At 43.0% G+C, this 25,785-nt stretch overlaps 1 protein-coding gene and 19 pseudogenes across 10 annotated transcripts in view; 19 read left to right on the forward strand and 1 right to left on the reverse strand.

Moving 5' to 3' along the window:
- Positions 1–708, reverse strand: part of LOC149474438 (uncharacterized) — a 174,563-nt gene extending 173,855 nt beyond the window's left edge. For all 10 annotated transcript variants that reach the window (XR_016312297.1, XR_016312324.1, XR_016312354.1 and 7 more), the window contains exon 1: positions 233–708. Coding sequence is in view for 1 of the 10 variants with exons in the window: in XM_089674063.1 (XP_089530189.1) it covers positions 233–439 (207 nt within the window). In the remaining 9 variants the exon portion in view is untranslated. The remainder of the gene's footprint in view (positions 1–232) is intronic.
- A 2,753-nt stretch (positions 709–3,461) lies between these two features.
- Positions 3,462–3,580, forward strand: LOC149474439 (5S ribosomal RNA; annotated as a pseudogene).
- Positions 3,581–4,655: 1,075 nt separating this feature from the next.
- On the forward strand, positions 4,656–4,774 carry LOC149474440 (5S ribosomal RNA; annotated as a pseudogene).
- A 1,076-nt stretch (positions 4,775–5,850) lies between these two features.
- Positions 5,851–5,969, forward strand: LOC149474441 (5S ribosomal RNA; annotated as a pseudogene).
- Positions 5,970–7,044: 1,075 nt separating this feature from the next.
- Positions 7,045–7,163, forward strand: LOC149474442 (5S ribosomal RNA; annotated as a pseudogene).
- Positions 7,164–8,216: 1,053 nt separating this feature from the next.
- Positions 8,217–8,335, forward strand: LOC149474443 (5S ribosomal RNA; annotated as a pseudogene).
- Positions 8,336–9,410: 1,075 nt separating this feature from the next.
- On the forward strand, positions 9,411–9,529 carry LOC149474444 (5S ribosomal RNA; annotated as a pseudogene).
- A 1,075-nt stretch (positions 9,530–10,604) lies between these two features.
- LOC149474445 (5S ribosomal RNA) lies at positions 10,605–10,723 on the forward strand (annotated as a pseudogene).
- Positions 10,724–11,798: 1,075 nt separating this feature from the next.
- On the forward strand, positions 11,799–11,917 carry LOC149474446 (5S ribosomal RNA; annotated as a pseudogene).
- A 1,074-nt stretch (positions 11,918–12,991) lies between these two features.
- Positions 12,992–13,110, forward strand: LOC149474447 (5S ribosomal RNA; annotated as a pseudogene).
- A 1,075-nt stretch (positions 13,111–14,185) lies between these two features.
- On the forward strand, positions 14,186–14,304 carry LOC149474448 (5S ribosomal RNA; annotated as a pseudogene).
- Positions 14,305–15,379: 1,075 nt separating this feature from the next.
- LOC149474449 (5S ribosomal RNA) lies at positions 15,380–15,498 on the forward strand (annotated as a pseudogene).
- A 1,076-nt stretch (positions 15,499–16,574) lies between these two features.
- Positions 16,575–16,693, forward strand: LOC149474450 (5S ribosomal RNA; annotated as a pseudogene).
- A 1,076-nt stretch (positions 16,694–17,769) lies between these two features.
- Positions 17,770–17,888, forward strand: LOC149474451 (5S ribosomal RNA; annotated as a pseudogene).
- Positions 17,889–18,962: 1,074 nt separating this feature from the next.
- LOC149474452 (5S ribosomal RNA) lies at positions 18,963–19,081 on the forward strand (annotated as a pseudogene).
- Positions 19,082–20,155: 1,074 nt separating this feature from the next.
- LOC149474453 (5S ribosomal RNA) lies at positions 20,156–20,274 on the forward strand (annotated as a pseudogene).
- A 1,075-nt stretch (positions 20,275–21,349) lies between these two features.
- LOC149474454 (5S ribosomal RNA) lies at positions 21,350–21,468 on the forward strand (annotated as a pseudogene).
- Positions 21,469–22,542: 1,074 nt separating this feature from the next.
- Positions 22,543–22,661, forward strand: LOC149474455 (5S ribosomal RNA; annotated as a pseudogene).
- A 1,075-nt stretch (positions 22,662–23,736) lies between these two features.
- Positions 23,737–23,855, forward strand: LOC149474456 (5S ribosomal RNA; annotated as a pseudogene).
- A 1,053-nt stretch (positions 23,856–24,908) lies between these two features.
- LOC149474457 (5S ribosomal RNA) lies at positions 24,909–25,027 on the forward strand (annotated as a pseudogene).
- Positions 25,028–25,785: the final 758 nt, after the last annotated feature.

Here is a 25,785-nt window from a genome sequence, read left to right on the forward strand (position 1 = left end):
TGACCACGGGCCCTCGGGCAACGCCCGAATGCCCAGTCCACCCCTGCAGTAGCCTCACCACAGCACGTCTAGGCTGAGCAATTGGATACAATCAACTCTATATTTACCAAAACTATGTAGAATGAGGGCCTGCTTAATCCATCCACTCGGGTAGATCCGCGCACTACATAACTTAGTAGACCGAAACAAAAGTGTGCAGGCACATTGTAAAGTGTGGATAGGTCAGGCCTACCTGGAATCTATGGACTGTCCGCTCTGTGTACTCCATCAATCTGTTAAGTGATTGGCTAGGAAGTCCAGAGAGGCTGCACATTGCCCCGCCCCCATTATACGGGAGATGAAATTCCATGTCTGAATGATCTCTATAGACAGAACCTAGCTCCTCACACCTCCAGTTCATACCACGGGCCTCTGCTCCGCACTGTGTAGCGTCTCTCATCAACAAGGAATGCCCGTAGCCTAGCAACCAAATCCATCCAGCAGGTTTAAAGACCAGTAGGAGGAGCTACGGCAGTTCAGCCTGAACCTCGTAGGAGGTGGCAGCATTTTAGAGAAGCTCCTGCATGCCACGAAAATACACCGATAGCTACCATTTAAATGAGCCAATACACACATAGCTAGTGTGTGTAAGCAGTCTAGAGACGTTGCACATTGCCCTGCCATCTTCCATTATACAGCAGATGAGTGTAACTATCGGAATGAGCATAGCCCCTCCCACTTTCTAATGCGCATGCGCGGAAAGAGTATCTGACGACCAGTAGGAAGAGCTACGTCACTTAAGCCTGAACCTCGTAGGAGGTGGCAGCATTTTAGAGAAGGTCCTGCGTGCCACGGAAAGACACCGATAGCGACCATTTAAGTGAGCCGATATATGGATAACTAGTGTGTGTAAGCAGTCTACAGACGTTGCACATTGCCCTGCCATCTCCCATTATACAGGAGATGAGTGTACCTGTCGGAATGAGCATAGCCCCTCCCCTTACGTAACGCGCATGCGCGGAGAGAGTATTTGAAGACCAGTAGAAGGAGCTACGTCAGTTCAGCCTGAACCTCGTAGGAGGTGGAAGCATTTTAGAGAAGCTCCTGCATGCCACGCAAATACACCGATAGCTGCCATTTAAGTAAGCCAATACACACATAGCTAGTGTATGTAAGCAGTCTAGAGACGTTGCACATTGCCCTGCCATCTTCCATTATACAGCAGATGAGTGTAACTATCGGAATGAGCATAGCCCCTCCCACTAACTAATGCGCAGAGTTTCTGAAGACCAGTAGGAGGAGCTACGCCACTTCAGCCTCAACATCGTAGGAGGTGTTGGCATTTTAGTGAAACTCCTGCGTGCCACGGAAAGACACTGATAGCTACCAATTAAGTGAACCGACATAGGGATAAGTGTGTGTAAGCAGTCTACAGACGTTTCACATTGCCCTGCCGTCTCCCATTATACAGGAGATGAGTGTACCTGTCGAATTAGCATAGCCCCCCCCCATGTAATGCGCATGCGCGGAGAGAGTATTTCCAGACCAGTAGGAGGAGCTACGTCAGTTCAGCTTAAACCTCGTAGGAGGTGGTAGCATATTAGAGAAGCTCCTGCATGCCATGGAAATACACCGATAGCTACCATTTAAGCGAGCCAATACACAGATAACTACTGTGTGTAAGCAGTCTACAGACGTTGCACATTGCCCTGCCATCTTCCATTATACAGCAGATGAGTGTACCTATCGGTATGAGCATAGCCCCTCCCACTAACTAATGCGCATGCGCGGAAAGAGTATCTGACGACCAGTAGGAGGAGCTACGTCACTTAAGCCTGAACATCGTAGGAGGTGGCAGCATTTTAGAGAAGTTCCTGAATGCCACGGAAAGACACCGATAGCTACCATTTAAGTGAGCCGATATATGGATAACTAGTGTATGTAAGCAGTCTACAGACGTTTCACATTGCCCTGCCATCTCCCATTATACAGGAGATGAGTGTACCTGTCGGAATGAGCATAGCCCCTCCCCTTACGTAACGCGCATGCGCGGAGAGAGTATTTGAGGACCAGTAGGGGGAACTACGTCAGTTCAGCCTGAACCTCGTAGGAGGTGGAAGCATTTTAGAGAAGCTCCTGCATGCCCTGGAAATACACCGATAGCTGCCATTTAAGTAAGCCAATACACACATAGCTAGTGTATGTAAGCAGTCTAGAGACGTTGCACATTGCCCTGCCATCTTCCATTATACAGCAGATGAGTGTAACTATCGGAATGAGCATAGCCCCTCCCACTGACTAATGCGCAGAGTTTCTGAAGACCAGTAGGAGGAGCTACGCCACTTCAGCCTGAATATCGTAGGAGGTGTTGGCATTTTAGTGAAACTCCTGCGTGCCACGGAAAGACACTGATAGCTACCAATTAAATGAGCCGATATATGGATAACTAGTGTGTGTAAGCAGTCTACAGACGTTTCACATTGCCCTGCCGTCTCCCATTATACAGGAGATGAGTGTACCTGTCGGAATGAACATGGCCCCTCCCCTTACGTAACGCGCATGCGCGGAGAGAGTATTTCCAGACCAGTAGGAGGAGCTACGTCAGTTCAGCTTAAACCTCGTAGGAGGTGGTAGCATATTAGAGAAGCTCCAGCATGCCATGAAAATACACCGATAGCTACCATTTAAGTGAGCCAATACACACATAACTAGTGTGTCTAAACAGTCTACAGACGTTGCACATTGCCCTGCCATCTGCCATTATACAGCAGGCGAGTGTACCTATCGGTATGAGCATAGTCCCTCCCACTAACTAATGCGCATGCGCGGAGTTTCTGAAGACCAGTAGGAGGAGCTACGTCACTTCAGCCTGAACATCGAAGGAGGTGTTAGCATTTTAGAGAAGCTGCGGCGTGCCACGGAAAGATACCGATAACTAACATTTAAGTGAGCCGATATATGGATAACTAGTGTGTGTAAGCAGTCTACAGACGTTGCACATTGCCCTGCCGTCTCCCATTATACAAGACATGAGTGTACCGGTCGGAATGAGCATAGCCCCTCCCCTTACGTAACGCGTTTGCGTGGGGAGATTATTTGACGACCGGTAGGAGGAGCTACGTCAATTCAGCCTGAACCTCGTAGGAGGTGGTAGCATTTTAGAGAAGCTACTGCATGCCACGCAAATACACCGATAGCTGCCATTTAAATGAGCCAATACATAGATACCCTTTATGTGTGTATATATATGTATGTGTGTATATTTTTACACACACACGTTTGTATATATATATCTATATACGTAAACACAGACACACATATATAGATGTTTCTATTATAGCTCAATGTTTGATGGCCATAATAAAGGGATTTCATCATAATTGCCCAGAAGTGTCTTTGATAGTACACCGAGTAATTATGTAATGTCTCTTCCCTGCTTTTAGTCTGGTTGTATTGCACAACTGTACAATGGAGAAGATGTAGCCTACGGCCACACTACCCTAAATGCTCCTGATCTCATCTGATCTCAAAAGCTGAGCAGGGTTAGGCCTGGTTAGTACTTGGATTGGTCAACGCCTGGGAATACCAGGTGCTGTAGGCTTCTTTTCTTAGATTATAAATATTCGGGCAGCACAGTGGCTATATGGGTAGCACGTTGGCCTGGCAGTTTCTGGTTCGTTGGGTCGAAGCCCAGCCATGCCACCACCTGCCTGGAGTTTGCATGTTCTCCCTGTGACTGCGTGGTTTTCCTCCGGGTACTCCGGTTTCCTCCCACACTCCAAAGACATGCTGGTAGGTTAATTGGCTCCTGTCTAAATTGTCCCTAGTATGTGTATATTTGAATGTGAGTTAGGAACTTTAGATTGTACGTCCCTTGAGGGTTAGGGACTGATGTGAATGTACAATATAAAGCGCTGCGTAAATTGACGGCGCTATATAAGTACCTGAAATAAATAAATAATGAAGGTATACCCTCTTACAGAGGACCGACAACTGGGCCTTCTTTCCTGAAAGCACCAGTTTCGGAATTTTTAAGAGTAGTTTAAGGCATGGATACAAATGCCCCTTTTTAATGTATGGTAAATGTAAGATGTTAATATTCCAGCTAAATGTGTGACGGACATAAAGAAGGGATTTCATCATAATTGCCTAGAAGTTTTTATGATAGTGCACCGAGCAGTTATGTAATTCCACTATGTCTTTTCACTGCTCTTGGCCAGGTTGAATTGCACAAGTGTGAAATGGAGAAGAAGGTGCCTACGGCCACACCACCCCGAATGCGCCCGATCTGATTTGACCTCGGAAGCTTTGCAGGGTTGGGCCTGGTTAATACTTGGATGGGTTGCCTTCCTTGGATTAGCAGGTGCTGTAGGCTTTTTCTTTTTTAATTATGAGGTTTACCCTTTTACGGTTGACAGAAAACAGGGTCTTCTTACCTGAATTCACCAGTTTAGGAGGTTGTTTAGAGTTTATTAATGCTTGAAATCAAATATCATTTTTTATTTCTATTAAATGTAAGATGTTTCTATTATAGCTCAATGTTTGATGGCCATAATAAAGGGATTTCATCATAATTGCCCAGAAGTGTCTTTGATAGTACACCGAGTAATTATGTAATGTCTCTTCACTGCTTTTAGTCTGGTTGTATTGCACAACTGTACAATGGAGAAGATGTAGCCTACAGCCACACTACCCTGAATGCTCCTGATCTCATCTGATCTCAAAAGCTGAGCAGGGTTAGGCCTGGTTAGTACTTGGATTGGTCAACGCCTGGGAATACCAGGTGCTGTAGGCTTCTTTTCTTAGATTATAAATATTCGGGCAGCACAGTGGCTAAATGGTTAGCACGTTGGCCTGGCAGTACTAGGTTCGTTGGGTCGAAGCCCAGCCATGCCACCACCTGCCTGGAGTTTGCATGTTCTCCCTGTGACTGCGTGGTTTTCCTCCGGGTACTCCGGTTTCCTCCCACACTCCAAAGACATGCTGGTAGGTTAATTGGCTCCTGTCTAAATTGTCCCTAGTATGTGTATATATGAATGTGAGTTAGGAACTTTAGATTGTACGTCCCTTGAGGGTTAGGGACTGATGTGAATGTACAATATAAAGCGCTGCGTAAATTGACGGCGCTATATAAGTACCTGAAATAAATAAATAATGAAGGTATACCCTCTTACAGAGGACCGACAACTGGGCCTTCTTTCCTGAAAGCACCAGTTTCGGAATTTTTAAGAGTAGTTTAAGGCGTGGATACAAATGCCCCTTTTTAATGTATGGTAAATGTAAGATGTTAATATTCCAGCTAAATGTGTGACGGACATAAAGAAGGGATTTCATCATAATTGCCTAGAAGTTTTTATGATAGTGCACCGAGCAGTTATGTAATTCCACTATGTCTTTTCACTGCTCTTGGCCAGGTTGAATTGCACAAGTGTGAAATGGAGAAGAAGGTGCCTACGGCCACACCACCCCGAATGCGCCCGATCTGATTTGACCTCGGAAGCTTTGCAGGGTTGAGCCTGGTTAATACTTGGATGGGTTGCCTTCCTTGGATTAGCAGGTGCTGTAGGCTTTTTTTTTTTTTAATTATGAGGTTTACCCTTTTACGGTTGACAGAAAACAGGGTCTTCTTACCTGAATACACCAGTTTAGGAGGTTGTTTAGAGTTTATTAATGCTTGAAATCAAATATCATTTTTTATTTCTATTAAATGTAAGATGTTTCTATTATAGCTCAATGTTTGATGGCCATAATAAAGGGATTTCATCATAATTGCCCAGAAGTGTCTTTGATAGTACACCGAGTAATTATGTAATGTCTCTTCCCTGCTTTTAGTCTGGTTGTATTGCACAACTGTACAATGGAGAAGATGTAGCCTACGGCCACACTACCCTGAATGCTCCTGATCTCATCTGATCTCAAAAGCTGAGCAGGGTTAGGCCTGGTTAGTACTTGGATTGGTCAACGCCTGGGAATACCAGGTGCTGTAGTCTTCTTTTCTTAGATTATAAATATTCGGGCAGCACAGTGGCTATATGGGTAGCACGTTGGCCTGGCAGTTCCTGGTTCGTTGGGTCGAAGCCCAGCCATGCCACCACCTGCCTGGAGTTTGCATGTTCTCCCTGTGACTGCGTGGTTTTCCTCCGGGTACTCCGGTTTCCTCCCACACTCCAAAGACATGCTGGTAGGTTAATTGGCTCCTGTCTAAATTGTCCCTAGTATGTGTATATATGAATGTGAGTTAGGAACTTTAGATTGTACGTCCCTTGAGGGTTAGGGACTGATGTGAATGTACAATATAAAGCGCCGCGTAAATTGACGGCGCTATATAAGTACCTGAAATAAATAAATAATGAAGGTATACCCTCTTACAGAGGACCGACAACTGGGCCTTCTGTCCTGAAAGCACCAGTTTCGGAATTTTTAAGAGTAGTTTAAGGCGTGGATACAAATGCCCCTTTTTAATGTATGGTAAATGTAAGATGTTAATATTCCAGCTAAATGTGTGACGGACATAAAGAAGGGATTTCATCATAATTGCCTAGAAGTTTTTATGATAGTGCACCGAGCAGTTATGTAATTCCACTATGTCTTTTCACTGCTCTTGGCCAGGTTGAATTGCACAACTGTGAAATGGAGAAGAAGGTGCCTACGGCCACACCACCCCGAATGCGCCCGATCTGATTTGACCTCGGAAGCTTTGCAGGGTTGGGCCTGGTTAATACTTGGATGGGTTGCCTTCCTTGGATTAGCAGGTGCTGTAGGCTTTTTCTTTTTTAATTATGAGGTTTACCCTTTTACGGTTGACAGAAAACAGTGTCTTCTTACCTGAATACACCAGTTTAGGAGGTTGTTTAGAGTTTATTAATCCTTGAAATCAAATATCATTTTTTATTTCTATTAAATGTAAGATGTTTCTATTATAGCTCAATGTTTGATGGCCATAATAAAGGGATTTTATCATAATTGCCCAGAAGTGTCTTTGATAGTACACCGAGTAATTATGTAATGTCTCTTCACTGCTTTTAGTCTGGTTGTATTGCACAACTGTACAATGGAGAAGATGTAGCCTACGGCCACACTACCCTGAATGCTCCTGATCTCATCTGATCTCAAAAGCTGAGCAGGGTTAGGCCTGGTTAGTACTTGGATTGGTCAACGCCTGGGAATACCAGGTGCTGTAGGCTTCTTTTCTTAGATTATAAATATTCTGGCAGCACAGTGGCTATATGGGTAGCACGTTGGCCTGGCAGTTCCTGGTTCGTTGGGTCGAAGCCCAGCCATGCCACCACCTGCCTGGAGTTTGCATGTTCTCCCTGTGACTGCGTGGTTTTCCTCCGGGTACTCCGGTTTCCTCCCACACTCCAAAGACATGCTGGTAGGTTAATTGGCTCCTGTCTAAATTGTCCCTAGTATGTGTATATATGAATGTGAGTTAGGAACTTTAGATTGTACGTCCCTTGAGGGTTAGAGACTGATGTGAATGTACAATATAAAGCGCTGCGTAAATTGACGGCGTTATATAAGTACCTGAAATAAATAAATAATGAAGGTATACCCTCTTACAGAGGACCGACAACTGGGCCTTCTTTCCTGAAAGCACCAGTTTTGGAATTTTTAAGAGTAGTTTAAGGCGTGGATACAAATGCCCCTTTTTAATGTATGGTAAATGTAAGATGTTAATATTCCAGCTAAATGTGTGACGGACATAAAGAAGGGATTTCATCATAATTGCCTAGAAGTTTTTATGATAGTGCACCGAGCTTTAAACTGCTCTTGGCCAGGTTGAATTGCACAAGTGTGAAATGGAGAAGAAGGTGCCTACGGCCACACCACCCCGAATGCGCCCGATCTGATTTGACCTCGGAAGCTTTGCAGGGTTGGGCCTGGTTAATACTTGGATGGGTTGCCTTCCTTGGATTAGCAGGTGCTGTAGGCTTTTTCTTTTTTAATTATGAGGTTTACCCTTTTACGGTTGACAGAAAACAGGGTCTTCTTACCTGAATACACCAGTTTAGGAGGTTGTTTAGAGTTTATTAATGCTTGAAATCAAATATCATTTTTTATTTCTATTAAATGTAAGATTTTTTTATTATAGCTCAATGTTTGATGGCCATAATAAAGGGATTTCATCATAATTGCCCAGAAGTGTCTTTGATAGTACACCGAGTAATTATGTAATGTCTCTTCCCTGCTTTTAGTCTGGTTGTATTGCACAACTGTACAATGGAGAAGATGTAGCCTACGGCCACACTACCCTGAATGCTCCTGATCTCATCTGATCTCAAAAGCTGAGCAGGGTTAGGCCTGGTTAGTACTTGGATTGGTCAACGCCTGGGAATACCAGGTGCTGTAGGCTTCTTTTCTTAGATTATAAATATTCAGGCAGCACAGTGGCTAAATGGTTAGCACGTTGGCCTGGCAGTACTAGGTTCGTTGGGTCGAAGCCCAGCCATGCCACCACCTGCCTGGAGTTTGCATGTCCTCCCTGTGACTGCGTGGTTTTCCTCCGGGTACTCCGGTTTCCTCCCACACTCCAAAGACATGCTGGTAGGTTAATTGGCTCCTGTCTAAATTGTCCCTAGTATGTGTATATTTGAATGTGAGTTAGGAACTTTAGATTGTACGTCCCTTGAGGGTTAGGGACTGATGTGAATGTACAATATAAAGCGCTGCGTAAATTGACGGCGCTATATAAGTACCTGAAATAAATAAATAATGAAGGTATACCCTCTTACAGAGGACCGACAACTGGGCCTTCTTTCCTGAAAGCACCAGTTTCGGAATTTTTAAGAGTAGTTTAAGGCGTGGATACAAATGCCCCTTTTTAATGTATGGTAAATGTAAGATGTTAATATTCCAGCTAAATGTGTGACGGACATAAGGAAGGGATTTCATCATAATTGCCTAGAAGTTTTTATGATAGTGCACCGAGCAGTTATGTAATTCCACTATGTCTTTTCACTGCTCTTGGCCAGGTTGAATTGCACAAGTGTGAAATGGAGAAGAAGGTGCCTACGGCCACACCACCCCGAATGCGCCCGATCTGATTTGACCTCGGAAGCTTTGCAGGGTTGGGCCTGGTTAATACTTGGATGGGTTGCCTTCCTTGGATTAGCAGGTGCTGTAGGCTTTTTCTTTTTTAATTATGAGGTTTACCCTTTTACGGTTGACAGAAAACAGGGTCTTCTTACCTGAATACACCAGTTTAGGAGGTTGTTTAGAGTTTATTAATGCTTGAAATCAAATATCATTTTTTATTTCTATTAAATGTAAGATGTTTCTATTATAGCTCAATGTTTGATGGCCATAATAAAGGGATTTCATCATAATTGCCCAGAAGTGTCTTTGATAGTACACCGAGTAATTATGTAATGTCTCTTCCCTGCTTTTAGTCTGGTTGTATTGCACAACTGTACAATGGAGAAGATGTAGCCTACGGCCTCACTACCCTGAATGCTCCTGATCTCATCTGATCTCAAAAGCTGAGCAGGGTTAGGCCTGGTTAGTACTTGGATTGGTCAACGCCTGGGAATACCAGGTGCTGTAGGCTTCTTTTCTTAGATTAAAAATATTCGGGCAGCACAGTGGCTATATGGGTAGCACGTTGGCCTTGCAGTTCCTGGTTCGTTGGGTCGAAGCCCAGCCATGCCACCACCTGCCTGGAGTTTGCATGTTCTCCCTGTGACTGCGTGGTTTTCCTCCGGGTACTCCGGTTTCCTCCCACACTCCAAAGACATGCTGGTATGTTAATTTGCTCCTGTCTAAATTGTCCCTAGTATGTGTATATATGAATGTGAGTTAGGAACTTTAGATTGTACGTCCCTTGAGGGTTAGGGACTGATGTGAATGTACAATATAAAGCGCTGCGTAAATTGACGGCGCTATATAAGTACCTGAAATAAATAAATAATGAAGGTATACCCTCTTACAGAGGACCGACAACTGGGCCTTCTGTCCTGAAAGCACCAGTTTCGGAATTTTTAAGAGTAGTTTAAGGCGTGGATACAAATGCCCCTTTTTAATGTATGGTAAATGTAAGATGTTAATATTCCAGCTAAATGTGTGACGGACATAAAGAAGGGATTTCATCATAATTGCCTAGAAGTTTTTATGATAGTGCACCGAGCAGTTATGTAATTCCACTATGTCTTTTCACTGCTCTTGGCCAGGTTGAATTGCACAAGTGTGAAATGGAGAAGAAGGTGCCTACGGCCACACCAACCCGAATGCGCCCGATCTGATTTGACCTCGGAAGCTTTGCAGGGTTGGGCCTGGTTAATACTTGGATGGGTTGCCTTCCTTGGATTAGCAGGTGCTGTAGGCTTTTTCTTTTTTAATTATGAGGTTTACCCTTTTACGTTTGACAGAAAACAGTGTCTTCTTACCTGAATACACCAGTTTAGGAGGTTGTTTAGAGTTTATTAATCCTTGAAATCAAATATCATTTTTTATTTCTATTAAATGTAAGATGTTTCTATTATAGCTCAATGTTTGATGGCCATAATAAAGGGATTTTATCATAATTGCCCAGAAGTGTCTTTGATAGTACACCGAGTAATTATGTAATGTCTCTTCCCTGCTTTTAGTCTGGTTGTATTGCACAACTGTACAATGGAGAAGATGTAGCCTACGGCCACACTACCCTGAATGCTCCTGATCTCATCTGATCTCAAAAGCTGAGCAGGGTTAGGCCTGGTTAGTACTTGGATTGGTCAACGCCTGGGAATACCAGGTGCTGTAGGCTTCTTTTCTTAGATTATAAATATTCGGGCAGCACAGTGGCTAAATGGTTAGCACGTTGGCCTGGCAGTACTAGGTTCGTTGGTTCGAAGCCCAGCCATGCCACCACCTGCCTGGAGTTTACATGTTCTCCCTGTGACTGCGTGGTTTTCCTCCGGGTACTCCTGTTTCCTCCCACACTCAAAAGACATGCTGGTAGGTTAATTGGCTCCTGTCTAAATTGTCCCTAGTATGTGTATATATGAATGTGAGTTAGGAACTTTAGATTGTACGTCCCTTGAGGGTTAGGGACTGATGTGAATGTACAATATAAAGCGCTGCGTAAATTGACGGCGCTATATAAGTACCTGAAATAAATAAATAATGAAGGTATACCCTCTTACAGAGGACCGACAACTGGGCCTTCTTTCCTGAAAGCACCAGTTTCGGAATTTTTAAGAGTAGTTTAAGGCGTGGATACAAATGCCCCTTTTTAATGTATGGTAAATGTAAGATGTTAATATTCCAGCTAAATGTGTGACGGACATAAAGAAGGGATTTCATCATAATTGCCTAGAAGTTTTTATGATAGTGCACCGAGCAGTTATGTAATTCCACTATGTCTTTTCACTGCTCTTGGCCAGGTTGAATTGCACAAGTGTGAAATGGAGAAGAAGGTGCCTACGGCCACACCAACCCGAATGCGCCCGATCTGATTTGACCTCGGAAGCTTTGCAGGGTTGGGCCTGGTTAATACTTGGATGGGTTGCCTTCCTTGGATTAGCAGGTGCTGTAGGCTTTTTCTTTTTTAATTATGAGGTTTACCCTTTTACGGTTGACAGAAAACAGGGTCTTCTTACCTGAATACACCAGTTTAGGAGGTTGTTTAGAGTTTATTAATCCTTGAAATCAAATATCATTTTTTATTTATATTAAATGTAAGATGTTTCTATTATAGCTCAATGTTTGATGGCCATAATAAAGGGATTTTATCATAATTGCCCAGAAGTGTCTTTGATAGTACACCGAGTAATTATGTAATGTCTCTTCCCTGCTTTTAGTCTGGTTGTATTGCACAACTGTACAATGGAGAAGATGTAGCCTACGGCCACACTACCCTGAATGCTCCTGATCTCATCTGATCTCAAAAGCTGAGCAGGGTTAGGCCTGGTTAGTACTTGGATTGGTCAACGCCTGGGAATACCAGGTGCTGTAGGCTTCTTTTCTTAGATTATAAATATTCGGGCAGCACAGTGGCTAAATGGTTAGCACGTTGGCCTGGCAGTACTAGGTTCGTTGGTTCGAAGCCCAGCCATGCCACCACCTGCCTGGAGTTTGCATGTTCTCCCTGTGACTGCGTGGTTTTCCTCCGGGTACTCCTGTTTCCTCCCACACTCAAAAGACATGCTGGTAGGTTAATTGGCGCCTGTCTAAATTGTCCCTAGTATGTGTATATATGAATGTGAGTTAGGAACTTTAGATTGTACGTCCCTTGAGGGTTAGGGACTGATGTGAATGTACAATATAAAGCGCTGCGTAAATTGACGGCGCTATATAAGTACCTGAAATAAATAAATAATGAAGGTATACCCTCTTACAGAGGACCGACAACTGGGCCTTCTTTCCTGAAAGCACCAGTTTCGGAATTTTGAAGAGTAGTTTAAGGCGTGTATACAAATGCCCCTTTTAATGTATGGTAAATGTAAGATGTTAATATTCCAGCTAAATGTGTGACGGACATAAAGAAGGGATTTCATCATAATTGCCTAGAAGTTTTTATGATAGTGCACCGAGCAGTTATGTAATTCCACTATGTCTTTTCACTGCTCTTGGCCAGGTTGAATTGCACAACTGTGAAATGGAGAAGAAGGTGCCTACGGCCACACCAACCCGAATGCGCCCGATCTGATTTGACCTCGGAAGCTTTGCAGGGTTGGGCCTGGTTAATACTTGGATGGGTTGCCTTCCTTGGATTAGCAGGTGCTGTAGGCTTTTTCTTTTTTAATTATGAGGTTTACCCTTTTACGGTTGACAGAAAACAGGGTCTTCTTACCTGAATACACCAGTTTAGGAGGTTGTTTAGAGCTTATTAATCCATGAAATCAAATATCATTTTTTATTTCTATTAAATGTAAGATGTTTCTATTATAGCTCAATGTTTGATGGCCATAATAAAGGGATTTCATCATAATTGCCCAGAAGTGTCTTTGATAGTACACCGAGTAATTATGTAATGTCTCTTCCCTGCTTTTAGTCTGGTTGTATTGCACAACTGTACAATGGAGAAGATGTAGCCTACGGCCACACTACCCTGAATGCTCCTGATCTCATCTGATCTCAAAAGCTGAGCAGGGTTAGGCCTGGTTAGTACTTGGATTGGTCAACGCCTGGGAATACCAGGTGCTGTAGGCTTCTTTTCTTAGATTATAAATATTCGGGCAGCACAGTGGCTAAATGGTTAGCACGTTGGCCTGGCAGTACTAGGTTCGTTGGGTCGAAGCCCAGCCATGCCACCACCTGCCTGGAGTTTGCATGTTCTCCCTGTGACTGCGTGGTTTTCCTCCGGGTACTCCGGTTTCCTCCCACACTCCAAAGACATGCTGGTAGGTTAATTGGCTCCTGTCTAAATTGTCCCTAGTATGTGTATATATGAATGTGAGTTAGGAACTTTAGATTGTACGTCCCTTGAGGGTTAGGGACTGATGTGAATGTACAATATAAAGCGCTGCGTAAATTGACGGCGCTATATAAGTACCTGAAATAAATAAATAATGAAGGTATACCCTCTTACAGAGGACCGACAACTGGGCCTTCTTTCCTGAAAGCACCAGTTTCGGAATTTTTAAGAGTAGTTTAAGGCGTGGATACAAATGCCCCTTTTTAATGTATGGTAAATGTAAGATGTTAATATTCCAGCTAAATGTGTGACGGACATAAAGAAGGGATTTCATCATAATTGCCTAGAAGTTTTTATGATAGTGCACCGAGCAGTTATGTAATTCCACTATGTCTTTTCACTGCTCTTGGCCAGGTTTAATTGCACAAGTGTGAAATGGAGAAGAAGGTGCCTACGGCCACACCACCCCGAATGCGCCCGATCTGATTTGACCTCGGAAGCTTTGCAGGGTTGAGCCTGGTTGATACTTGGATGGGTTGCCTTCCTTGGATTAGCAGGTGCTGTAGGCTTTTTTTTTTTTTAATTATGAGGTTTACCCTTTTACGGTTGACAGAAAACAGGGTCTTCTTACCTGAATACACCAGTTTAGGAGGTTGTTTAGAGTTTATTAATGCTTGAAATCAAATATAATTTTTTATTTCTATTAAATGTAAGATGTTTCTATTATAGCTCAATGTTTGATGGCCATAATAAAGGGATTTCATCATAATTGCCCAGAAGTGTCTTGATAGTACACCGAGTAATTATGTAATGTCTCTTCACTGCTTTTAGTCTGGTTGTATTGCACAACTGTACAATGGAGAAGATGTAGCCTACGACCACACTACCCTGAATGCTCCTGATCTCATCTGATCTCAAAAGCTGAGCAGGGTCAGGCCTGGTTAGTACTTGGATTGGTCAACGACTGGGAATACCAGGTGCTGTAGGCTTCTTTTCTTAGATTATAAATATTCGGGCAGCACAGTGGCTAAATGGTTAGCTGGTTGGCCTGGCAGTACTAGGTTCGTTGGGTCGAAGCCCAGCCATGCCACCACCTGCCTGGAGTTTGCATGTTCTCCCTGTGACTGCGTGGTTTTCCTCCGGGTACTCCGGTTTCCTCCCACACTCCAAAGACATGCTGGTAGGTTAATTGGCTCCTGTCTAAATTGTCCCTAGTATGTGTATATATGAATGTGAGTTAGGAACTTTAGATTGTACGTCCCTTGAGGGTTAGGGACTGATGTGAATGTACAATATAAAGCGCTGCGTAAATTGACCGCGCTATATAAGTACCTGAAATAAATAAATAATGAAGGTATACCCTCTTACAGAGGACCGACAACTGGGCCTTCTGTCCTGAAAGCACCAGTTTCGGAATTTTTAAGAGTAGTTTAAGGTGTGGATACAAATGCCCCTTTTTAATGTATGGTAAATGTAAGATGTTAATATTCCAGCTAAATGTGTGACGGACATAAAGAAGGGATTTCATCATAATTGCCTAGAAGTTTTTATGATAGTGCACCGAGCAGTTATGTAATTCCACTATGTCTTTTCACTGCTCTTGGCCAGGTTGAATTGCACAACTGTGAAATGGAGAAGAAGGTGCCTACGGCCACACCAACCCGAATGCGCCCGATCTGATTTGACCTCGGAAGCTTTGCAGGGTTGGGCCTGGTTAATACTTGGATGGGTTGCCTTCCTTGGATTAGCAGGTGCTGTAGGCTTTTTCTTTTTTAATTATGAGGTTTACCCTTTTACGGTTGACAGAAAACAGGGTCTTCTTACCTGAATACACCAGTTTAGGAGGTTGTTTAGAGTTTATTAATCCATGAAATCAAATATCATTTTTTATTTCTATTAAATGTAAGATGTTTCTATTATAGCTCAATGTTTGATGGCCATAATAAAGGGATTTCATCATAATTGCCCAGAAGTGTCTTTGATAGTACACTGAGTAATTATGTAATGTCTCTTCCCTGCTTTTAGTCTGGTTGTATTGCACAACTGTACAATGGAGAAGATGTAGCCTACGGCCACACTACCCTGAATGCTCCTGATCTCATCTGATCTCAAAAGCTGAGCAGGGTTAGGCCTGGTTAGTACTTGGATTGGTCAACGCCTGGGAATACCAGGTGCTGTAGGCTTCTTTTCTTAGATTATAAATATTCGGGCAGCACAGTGGCTAAATGGTTAGCACGTTGGCCTGGCAGTACTAGGTTCGTTGGGTCGAAGCCCAGCCATGCCACCACCTGCCTGGAGTTTGCATGTTCTCCCTGTGACTGCGTGGTTTTCCTCCGGGTACTCCGGTTTCCTCCCACACTCCAAAGACATGCTGGTAGGTTAATTGGCTCCTGTCTAAATTGTCCCTAGTATGTGTATATATGAATGTGAGTTAGGAACTTTAGATTGTACGTCCCTTGAGGGTTAGGGACTGATGTGAATGTACAATATAAAGCGCTGCGTAAATTGACGGCGCTATATAAGTACCTGAAATAAATAAATAATGAAGGTATACCCTCTTACAGAGGACCGACAACTGGGCCTTCTTTCCTGAAAGCACCAGTTTCGGAATTTTTAAGAGTAGTTTAAGGCGTGGATACAAATGCCCCTTTTTAATGTATGGTAAATGTAAGATGTTAATATTCCAGCTAAATGTGTGACGGACATAAAGAAGGGATTTCATCATAATTGCCTAGAAGTTTTTATGATAGTGCACCGAGCAGTTATGTAATTCCACTATGTCTTTTCACTGCTCTTGGCCAGGTTGAATTGCACAAGTGTGAAATGGAGAAGAAGTTGCCTACAGCCACACCACCCCGAATGCGCCCGATCTGATTTGACCTCGGAAGCTTTGCAGGGTTGGGCCTGGTTAATACTTGGATGGGTTGCCTTCCTTGGATTAGCAGGTGCTGTAGGCTTTTTTTTTTTTTAATTATGAGGTTTACCCTTTTACGGTTGACAGAAAACAGGGTCTTCTTACCTGAATACACCAGTTTAGGAGGTTGTTTAGAGTTTATTAATCCTTGAAATCAAATATCATTTTTTATTTATATTAAATGTAAGATGTTTCTATTATAGCTCAATGTTTGATGGCCATAATAAAGGGATTTTATCATAATTGCCCAGAAGTGTCTTTGATAGTACACCGAGTAATTATGTAATGTCTCTTCCCTGCTTTTAGTCTGGTTGTATTGCACAACTGTACAATGGAGAAGATGTAGCCTACGGCCACACTACCCTGAATGCTCCTGATCTCATCTGATCTCAAAAGCTGAGCAGGGTTAGGCCTGGTTAGTACTTGGATTGGTCAACGCCTGGGAATACCAGGTGCTGTAGGCTTCTTTTCTTAGATTATAAATATTCGGGCAGCACAGTGGCTATATGGGTAGCACGTTGGCCTGGCAGTTCCTGGTTCGTTGGGTCGAAGCCCAGCCATGCCACCACCTGCCTGGAGTTTGCATGTTCTCCCTGTGACTGCGTGGTTTACCTCCGGGTACTCCGGTTTCCTCCCACACTCCAAAGACATGCTGGTAGGTTAATTGGCTCCTGTCTAAATTGTCCCTAGTATGTGTATATATGAATGTGAGTTAGGAACTTTAGATTGTACGTCCCTTGAGGGTTAGGGACTGATGTGAATGTACAATATAAAGCGCTGCGTAAATTGACGGCGCTATATAAGTACCTGAAATAAATAAATAATGAAGGTATACCCTCTTACAGAGGACCGACAACTGGGCCTTCTGTCCTGAAAGCACCAGTTTCGGAATTTTTAAGAGTAGTTTAAGGTGTGGATACAAATGCCCCTTTTTAATGTATGGTAAATGTAAGATGTTAATATTCCAGCTAAATGTGTGACGGACATAAAGAAGGGATTTCATCATAATTGCCTAGAAGTTTTTATGATAGTGCACCGAGCAGTTATGTAATTCCACTATGTCTTTTCACTGCTCTTGGCCAGGTTGAATTGCACAAGTGTGAAATGGAGAAGAAGGTGCCTACGGCCACACCACCCCGAATGCGCCCGATCTGATTTGACCTCGGAAGCTTTGCAGGGTTGGGCCTGGTTAATACTTGGATGGGTTGCCTTCCTTGGATTAGCAGGTGCTGTAGGCTTTTTTTTTTTTTAATTATGAGGTTTACCCTTTTACGGTTGACAGAAAACAGGGTCTTCTTACCTGAATACACCAGTTTAGGAGGTTGTTTAGAGTTTATTAATCCTTGAAATCAAATATCATTTTTTATTTATATTAAATGTAAGATGTTTCTATTATAGCTCAATGTTTGATGGCCATAATAAAGGGATTTTATCATAATTGCCCAGAAGTGTCTTTGATAGTACACCGAGTAATTATGTAATGTCTCTTCCCTGCTTTTAGTCTGGTTGTATTGCACAACTGTACAATGGAGAAGATGTAGCCTACGGCCACACTACCCTGAATGCTCCTGATCTCATCTGATCTCAAAAGCTGAGCAGGGTTAGGCCTGGTTAGTACTTGGATTGGTCAACGCCTGGGAATACCAGGTGCTGTAGGCTTCTTTTCTTAGATTATAAATATTCGGGCAGCACAGTGGCTATATGGGTAGCACGTTGGCCTGGCAGTTCCTGGTTCGTTGGGTCGAAGCCCAGCCATGCCACCACCTGCCTGGAGTTTGCATGTTCTCCCTGTGACTGCGTGGTTTTCCTCCGGGTACTCCGGTTTCCTCCCACACTCCAAAGACATGCTGGTAGGTTAATTGGCTCCTGTCTAAATTGTCCCTAGTATGTGTATATATGAATGTGAGTTAGGAACTTTAGATTGTACGTCCCTTGAGGGTTAGGGACTGATGTGAATGTACAATATAAAGCGCTGCGTAAATTGACGGCGCTATATAAGTACCTGAAATAAATAAATAATGAAGGTATACCCTCTTACAGAGGACCGACAACTGGGCCTTCTGTCCTGAAAGCACCAGTTTCGGAATTTTTAAGAGTAGTTTAAGGTGTGGATACAAATGCCCCTTTTTAATGTATGGTAAATGTAAGATGTTAATATTCCAGCTAAATGTGTGACGGACATAAAGAAGGGATTTCATCATAATTGCCTAGAAGTTTTTATGATAGTGCACCGAGCAGTTATGTAATTCCACTATGTCTTTTCACTGCTCTTGGCCAGGTTGAATTGCACAAGTGTGAAATGGAGAAGAAGGTGCCTACGGCCACACCACCCCAAATGCGCCCGATCTGATTTGACCTCGGAAGCTTTGCAGGGTTGGGCCTGGTTAATACTTGGATGGGTTGCCTTCCTTGGATTAGCAGGTGCTGTAGGCTTTTTCTTTTTTAATTATGAGGTTTACCCTTTTACGTTTGACAGAAAACAGGGTCTTCTTACCTGAATACACCAGTTTAGGAGGTTGTTTAGAGTTTATTAATGCTTGAAATCAAATATAATTTTTTATTTCTATTAAATGTAAGATGTTTCTATTATAGCTCAATGTTTGATGGCCATAATAAAGGGATTTCATCATAATTGCCCAGAAGTGTCTTGATAGTACACCGAGTAATTATGTAATGTCTCTTCACTGCTTTTAGTCTGGTTGTATTGCACAACTGTACAATGGAGAAGATGTAGCCTACGGCCACACTACCCTGAATGCTCCTGATCTCATCTGATCTCAAAAGCTGAGCAGGGTTAGGCCTGGTTAGTACTTGGATTGGTCAACGCCTGGGAATACCAGGTGCTGTAGGCTTCTTTTCTTAGATTATAAATATTCGGGCAGCACAGTGGCTATATGGGTAGCACGTTGGCCTGGCAGTTCCTGGTTCGTTGGGTCGAAGCCCAGCCATGCCACCACCTGCCTGGAGTTTGCATGTTCTCCCTGTGACTGCGTGGTTTTCCTCCGGGTACTCCGGTTTCCTCCCACACTCCAAAGACATGCTGGTAGGTTAATTGGCTCCTGTCTAAATTGTCCCTAGTATGTGTATATATGAATGTGAGTTAGGAACTTTAGATTGTACGTCCCTTGAGGGTTAGGGACTGATGTGAATGTACAATATAAAGCGCTGCGTAAATTGACGGCGCTATATAAGTACCTGAAATAAATAAATAATGAAGGTATACCCTCTTACAGAGGACCGACAACTGGGCCTTCTGTCCTGAAAGCACCAGTTTCGGAATTTTTAAGAGTAGTTTAAGGCGTGGATACAAATGCCCCTTTTTAATGTATGGTAAATGTAAGATGTTAATATTCCAGCTAAATGTGTGACGGACATAAAGAAGGGATTTCATCATAATTGCCTAGAAGTTTTTATGATAGTGCACCGAGCAGTTATGTAATTCCACTATGTCTTTTCACTGCTCTTGGCCAGGTTGAATTGCACAAGTGTGAAATGGAGAAGAAGGTGCCTACGGCCACACCACCCCAAATGCGCCCGATCTGATTTGACCTCGGAAGCTTTGCAGGGTTGGGCCTGGTTAATACTTGGATGGGTTGCCTTCCTTGGATTAGCAGGTGCTGTAGGCTTTTTCTTTTTTAATTATGAGGTTTACCCTTTTACGTTTGACAGAAAACAGGGTCTTCTTACCTGAATACACCAGTTTAGGAGGTTGTTTAGAGTTTATTAATGCTTGAAATCAAATATAATTTTTTATTTCTATTAAATGTAAGATGTTTCTATTATAGCTCAATGTTTGATGGCCATAATAAAGGGATTTCATCATAATTGCCCAGAAGTGTCTTGATAGTACACCGAGTAATTATGTAATGTCTCTTCACTGCTTTTAGTCTGGTTGTATTGCACAACTGTACAATGGAGAAGATGTAGCCTACGGCCACACTACCCTGAATGCTCCTGATCTCATCTGATCTCAAAAGCTGAGCAGGGTTAGGCCTGGTTAGTACTTGGATTGGTCAACGCCTGGGAATACCAGGTGCTGTAGGCTTCTTTTCTTAGATTATAAATATTCGGGCAGCACAGTGGCTATATGGGTAGCACGTTGGCCTGGCAGTTCCTGGTTCGTTGGGTCGAAGCCCAGCCATGCCACCACCTGCCTGGAGTTTGCATGTTCTCCCTGTGACTGCGTGGTTTTCCTCCGGGTACTCCGGTTTCCTCCCACACTCCAAAGACATGCTGGTAGGTTAATTGGCTCCTGTCTAAATTGTCCCTAGTATGTGTATATATGAATGTGAGTTAGGAACTTTAGATTGTACGTCCCTTGAGGGTTAGGGACTGATGTGAATGTACAATATAAAGCGCTGCGTAAATTGACGGCGCTATATAAGTACCTGAAATAAATAAATAATGAAGGTATACCCTCTTACAGAGGACCGACAACTGGGCCTTCTGTCCTGAAAGCACCAGTTTCGGAATTTTTAAGAGTAGTTTAAGGCGTGGATACAAATGCCCCTTTTTAATGTATGGTAAATGTAAGATGTTAATATTCCAGCTAAATGTGTGACGGACATAAAGAAGGGATTTCATCATAATTGCCTAGAAGTTTTTATGATAGTGCACCGAGCAGTTATGTAATTCCACTATGTCTTTTCACTGCTCTTGGCCAGGTTGAATTGCACAAGTGTGAAATGGAGAAGAAGGTGCCTACGGCCACACCAACCCGAATGCGCCCGATCTGATTTGACCTCGGAAGCTTTGCAGGGTTGGGCCTGGTTAATACTTGGATGGGTTGCCTTCCTTGGATTAGCAGGTGCTGTAGGCTTTTTCTTTTTTAATTATGAGGTTTACCCTTTTACGGTTGACAGAAAACAGGGTCTTCTTACCTGAATACACCAGTTTAGTAGGTTGTTTAGAGTTTATTAATCCATGAAATCAAATATCATTTTTTATTTCTATTAAATGTAAGATGTTTCTATTATAGCTCAATGTTTGATGGCCATAATAAAAGGATTTCATCATAATTGCCCAGAAGTGTCTTTGATAGTACACCGAGTAATTATGTAATGTCTCTTCCCTGCTTTTAGTCTGGTTGTATTGCACAACTGTACAATGGAGAAGATGTAGCCTACGGCCACACTACCCTGAATGCTCCTGATCTCATCTGATCTCAAAAGCTGAGCAGGGTTAGGCCTGGTTAGTACTTGGATTGGTCAACGCCTGGGAATACCAGGTGCTGTAGGCTTCTTTTCTTAGATTATAAATATTCGGGCAGCACAGTGGCTATATGGGTAGCACGTTGGCCTGGCAGTTCCTGGTTCGTTGGGTCGAAGCCCAGCCATGCCACCACCTGCCTGGAGTTTGCATGTTCTCCCTGTGACTGCGTGGTTTTCCTCCGGGTACTCCGGTTTCCTCCCACACTCCAAAGACATGCTGGTAGGTTAATTGGCTCCTGTCTAAATTGTCCCTAGTATGTGTATATTTGAATGTGAGTTAGGAACTTTAGATTGTACGTCCCTTGAGGGTTAGGGACTGATGTGAATGTACAATATAAAGCGCTGCGTAAATTGACGGCGTTATATAAGTACCTGAAATAAATAAATAATGAAGGTATACCCTCTTACAGAGGACCGACAACTGGGCCTTCTGTCCTGAAAGCACCAGTTTCGGAATTTTTAAGAGTAGTTTAAGGCGTGGATACAAATGCCCCTTTTTAATGTATGGTAAATGTAAGATGTTAATATTACAGCTAAATGTGTGACGGACATAAAGAAGGGATTTCATCATAATTGCCTAGAAGTTTTTATGATAGTGCATCGAGCAGTTATGTAATTCCACTATGTCTTTTCACTGCTCTTGGCCAGGTTGTATTGCACAAGTGTGAAATGGAGAAGAAGGTGCCTACGGCCACACCACCCCAAATGCGCCCGATTTGATTTGACCTCGGAAGCTTTGCAGGGTTGGGCCTGGTTAATACTTGGATGGGTTGCCTTCCTTGGATTAGCAGGTGCTGTAGGCTTTTTCTTTTTTAATTATGAGGTTTACCCTTTTACGTTTGACAGAAAACAGGGTCTTCTTACCTGAATACACCAGTTTAGGAGGTTGTTTAGAGTTTATTAATGCTTGAAATCAAATATAATTTTTTATTTCTATTAAATGTAAGATGTTTCTATTATAGCTCAATGTTTGATGGCCATAATAAAGGGATTTCATCATAATTGCCCAGAAGTGTCTTGATAGTACACCGAGTAATTATGTAATGTCTCTTCACTGCTTTTAGTCTGGTTGTATTGCACAACTGTACAATGGAGAAGATGTAGCCTACGGCCACACTACCCTGAATGCTCCTGATCTCATCTGATCTCAAAAGCTGAGCAGGGTTAGGCCTGGTTAGTACTTGGATTGGTCAACGCCTGGGAATACCAGGTGCTGTAGGCTTCTTTTCTTAGATTATAAATATTCGGGCAGCACAGTGGCTATATGGGTAGCACGTTGGCCTGGCAGTTTCTGGTTCGTTGGGTCGAAGCCCAGCCATGCCACCACCTGCCTGGAGTTTGCATGTTCTCCCTGTGACTGCGTGGTTTTCCTCCGGGTACTCCGGTTTCCTCCCACACTCCAAAGACATGCTGGTAGGTTAATTGGCTCCTGTCTAAATTGTCCCTAGTATGTGTATATTTGAATGTGAGTTAGGAACTTTAGATTGTACGTCCCTTGAGGGTTAGGGACTGATGTGAATGTACAATATAAAGCGCTGCGTAAATTGACGGCGCTATATAAGTACCTGAAATAAATAAATAATGAAGGTATACCCTCTTACAGAGGACCGACAACTGGGCCTTCTTTCCTGAAAGCACCAGTTTCGGAATTTTTAAGAGTAGTTTAAGGCATGGATACAAATGCCCCTTTTTAATGTATGGTAAATGTAAGATGTTAATATTCCAGCTAAATGTGTGACGGACATAAAGAAGGGATTTCATCATAATTGCCTAGAAGTTTTTATGATAGTGCACCGAGCAGTTATGTAATTCCACTATGTCTTTTCACTGCTCTTGGCCAGGTTGAATTGCACAAGTGTGAAATGGAGAAGAAGGTGCCTACGGCCACACCACCCCGAATGCGCCCGATCTGATTTGACCTCGGAAGCTTTGCAGGGTTGGGCCTGGTTAATACTTGGATGGGTTGCCTTCCTTGGATTAGCAGGTGCTGTAGGCTTTTTCTTTTTTAATTATGAGGTTTACCCTTTTACGGTTGACAGAAAACAGGGTCTTCTTACCTGAATTCACCAGTTTAGGAGGTTGTTTAGAGTTTATTAATGCTTGAAATCAAATATCATTTTTTATTTCTATTAAATGTAAGATGTTTCTATTATAGCTCAATGTTTGATGGCCATAATAAAGGGATTTCATCATAATTGCCCAGAAGTGTCTTTGATAGTACACCGAGTAATTATGTAATGTCTCTTCACTGCTTTTAGTCTGGTTGTATTGCACAACTGTACAATGGAGAAGATGTAGCCTACAGCCACACTACCCTGAATGCTCCTGATCTCATCTGATCTCAAAAGCTGAGCAGGGTTAGGCCTGGTTAGTACTTGGATTGGTCAACGCCTGGGAATACCAGGTGCTGTAGGCTTCTTTTCTTAGATTATAAATATTCGGGCAGCACAGTGGCTAAATGGTTAGCACGTTGGCCTGGCAGTACTAGGTTCGTTGGGTCGAAGCCCAGCCATGCCACCACCTGCCTGGAGTTTGCATGTTCTCCCTGTGACTGCGTGGTTTTCCTCCGGGTACTCCGGTTTCCTCCCACACTCCAAAGACATGCTGGTAGGTTAATTGGCTCCTGTCTAAATTGTCCCTAGTATGTGTATATATGAATGTGAGTTAGGAACTTTAGATTGTACGTCCCTTGAGGGTTAGAGACTGATGTGAATGTACAATATAAAGCGCTGCGTAAATTGACGGCGTTATATAAGTACCTGAAATAAATAAATAATGAAGGTATACCCTCTTACAGAGGACCGACAACTGGGCCTTCTTTCCTGAAAGCACCAGTTTTGGAATTTTTAAGAGTAGTTTAAGGCGTGGATACAAATGCCCCTTTTTAATGTATGGTAAATGTAAGATGTTAATATTCCAGCTAAATGTGTGACGGACATAAAGAAGGGATTTCATCATAATTGCCTAGAAGTTTTTATGATAGTGCACCGAGCTTTAAACTGCTCTTGGCCAGGTTGAATTGCACAAGTGTGAAATGGAGAAGAAGGTGCCTACGGCCACACCACCCCGAATGCGCCCGATCTGATTTGACCTCGGAAGCTTTGCAGGGTTGGGCCTGGTTAATACTTGGATGGGTTGCCTTCCTTGGATTAGCAGGTGCTGTAGGCTTTTTCTTTTTTAATTATGAGGTTTACCCTTTTACGGTTGACAGAAAACAGGGTCTTCTTACCTGAATACACCAGTTTAGGAGGTTGTTTAGAGTTTATTAATCCTTGAAATCAAATATAATTTTTTATTTATATTAAATGTAAGATGTTTCTATTATAGCTCAATGTTTGATGGCCATAATAAAGGGATTTCATCATAATTGCCCAGAAGTGTCTTTGATAGTACACCGAGTAATTATGTAATGTCTCTTCACTGCTTTTAGTCTGGTTGTATTGCACATCTGTACAATGGAGAAGATGTAGCCTACGGCCACACTACCCTGAATGCTCCTGATCTCATCTGATCTCAAAAGCTGAGCAGGGTTAGGCCTGGTTAGTACTTGGATTGGTCAACGCCTGGGAATACCAGGTGCTGTAGGCTTCTTTTCTTAGATTATAAATATTCGGGCAGCACAGTGGCTATATGGGTAGCACGTTGGCCTGGCAGTTCCTGGTTCGTTGGGTCACAGCCCAGCCATGCCACCACCTGCCTGGAGTTTGCATGTTCTCCCTGTGACTGCGTGGTTTTCCTCCGGGTACTCCGGTTTCCTCCCACACTCCAAAGACATGCTGGTAGGTTAATTGGCTCCTGTCTAAATTGTCCCTAGTATGTGTATATATGAATGTGAGTTAGGAACTTTAGATTGTACGTCCCTTGAGGGTTAGAGACTGATGTGAATGTACAATATAAAGCGCTGCGTAAATTGACGGCGTTATATAAGTACCTGAAATAAATAAATAATGAAGGTATACCCTCTTACAGAGGACCGACAACTGGGCCTTCTTTCCTGAAAGCACCAGTTTCGGAATTTTTAAGAGTAGTTTAAGGCGTGGATACAAATGCCCCTTTTTAATGTATGGTAAATGTAAGATGTTAATATTCCAGCTAAATGTGTGACGGACATAAAGAAGGGATTTCATCATAATTGCCTAGAAGTTTTTATGATAGTGCACCGAGCAGTTATGTAATTCCACTATGTCTTTTCACTGCTCTTGGCCAGGTTGAATTGCACAACTGTGAAATGGAGAAGAAGGTGCCTACGGCCACACCACCCCGAATGCGCCCGATCTGATTTGACCTCGGAAGCTTTGCAGGGTTGGGCCTGGTTAATACTTGGATGGGTTGCCTTCCTTGGATTA

This window comes from Staurois parvus, unplaced genomic scaffold (assembly GCF_062004578.1).
Source record: "Staurois parvus isolate SC_StPar_1 unplaced genomic scaffold, SC_StPar_1.0 ptg000004l, whole genome shotgun sequence".
Lineage (NCBI taxonomy): Eukaryota > Metazoa > Chordata > Amphibia > Anura > Ranidae > Staurois > Staurois parvus.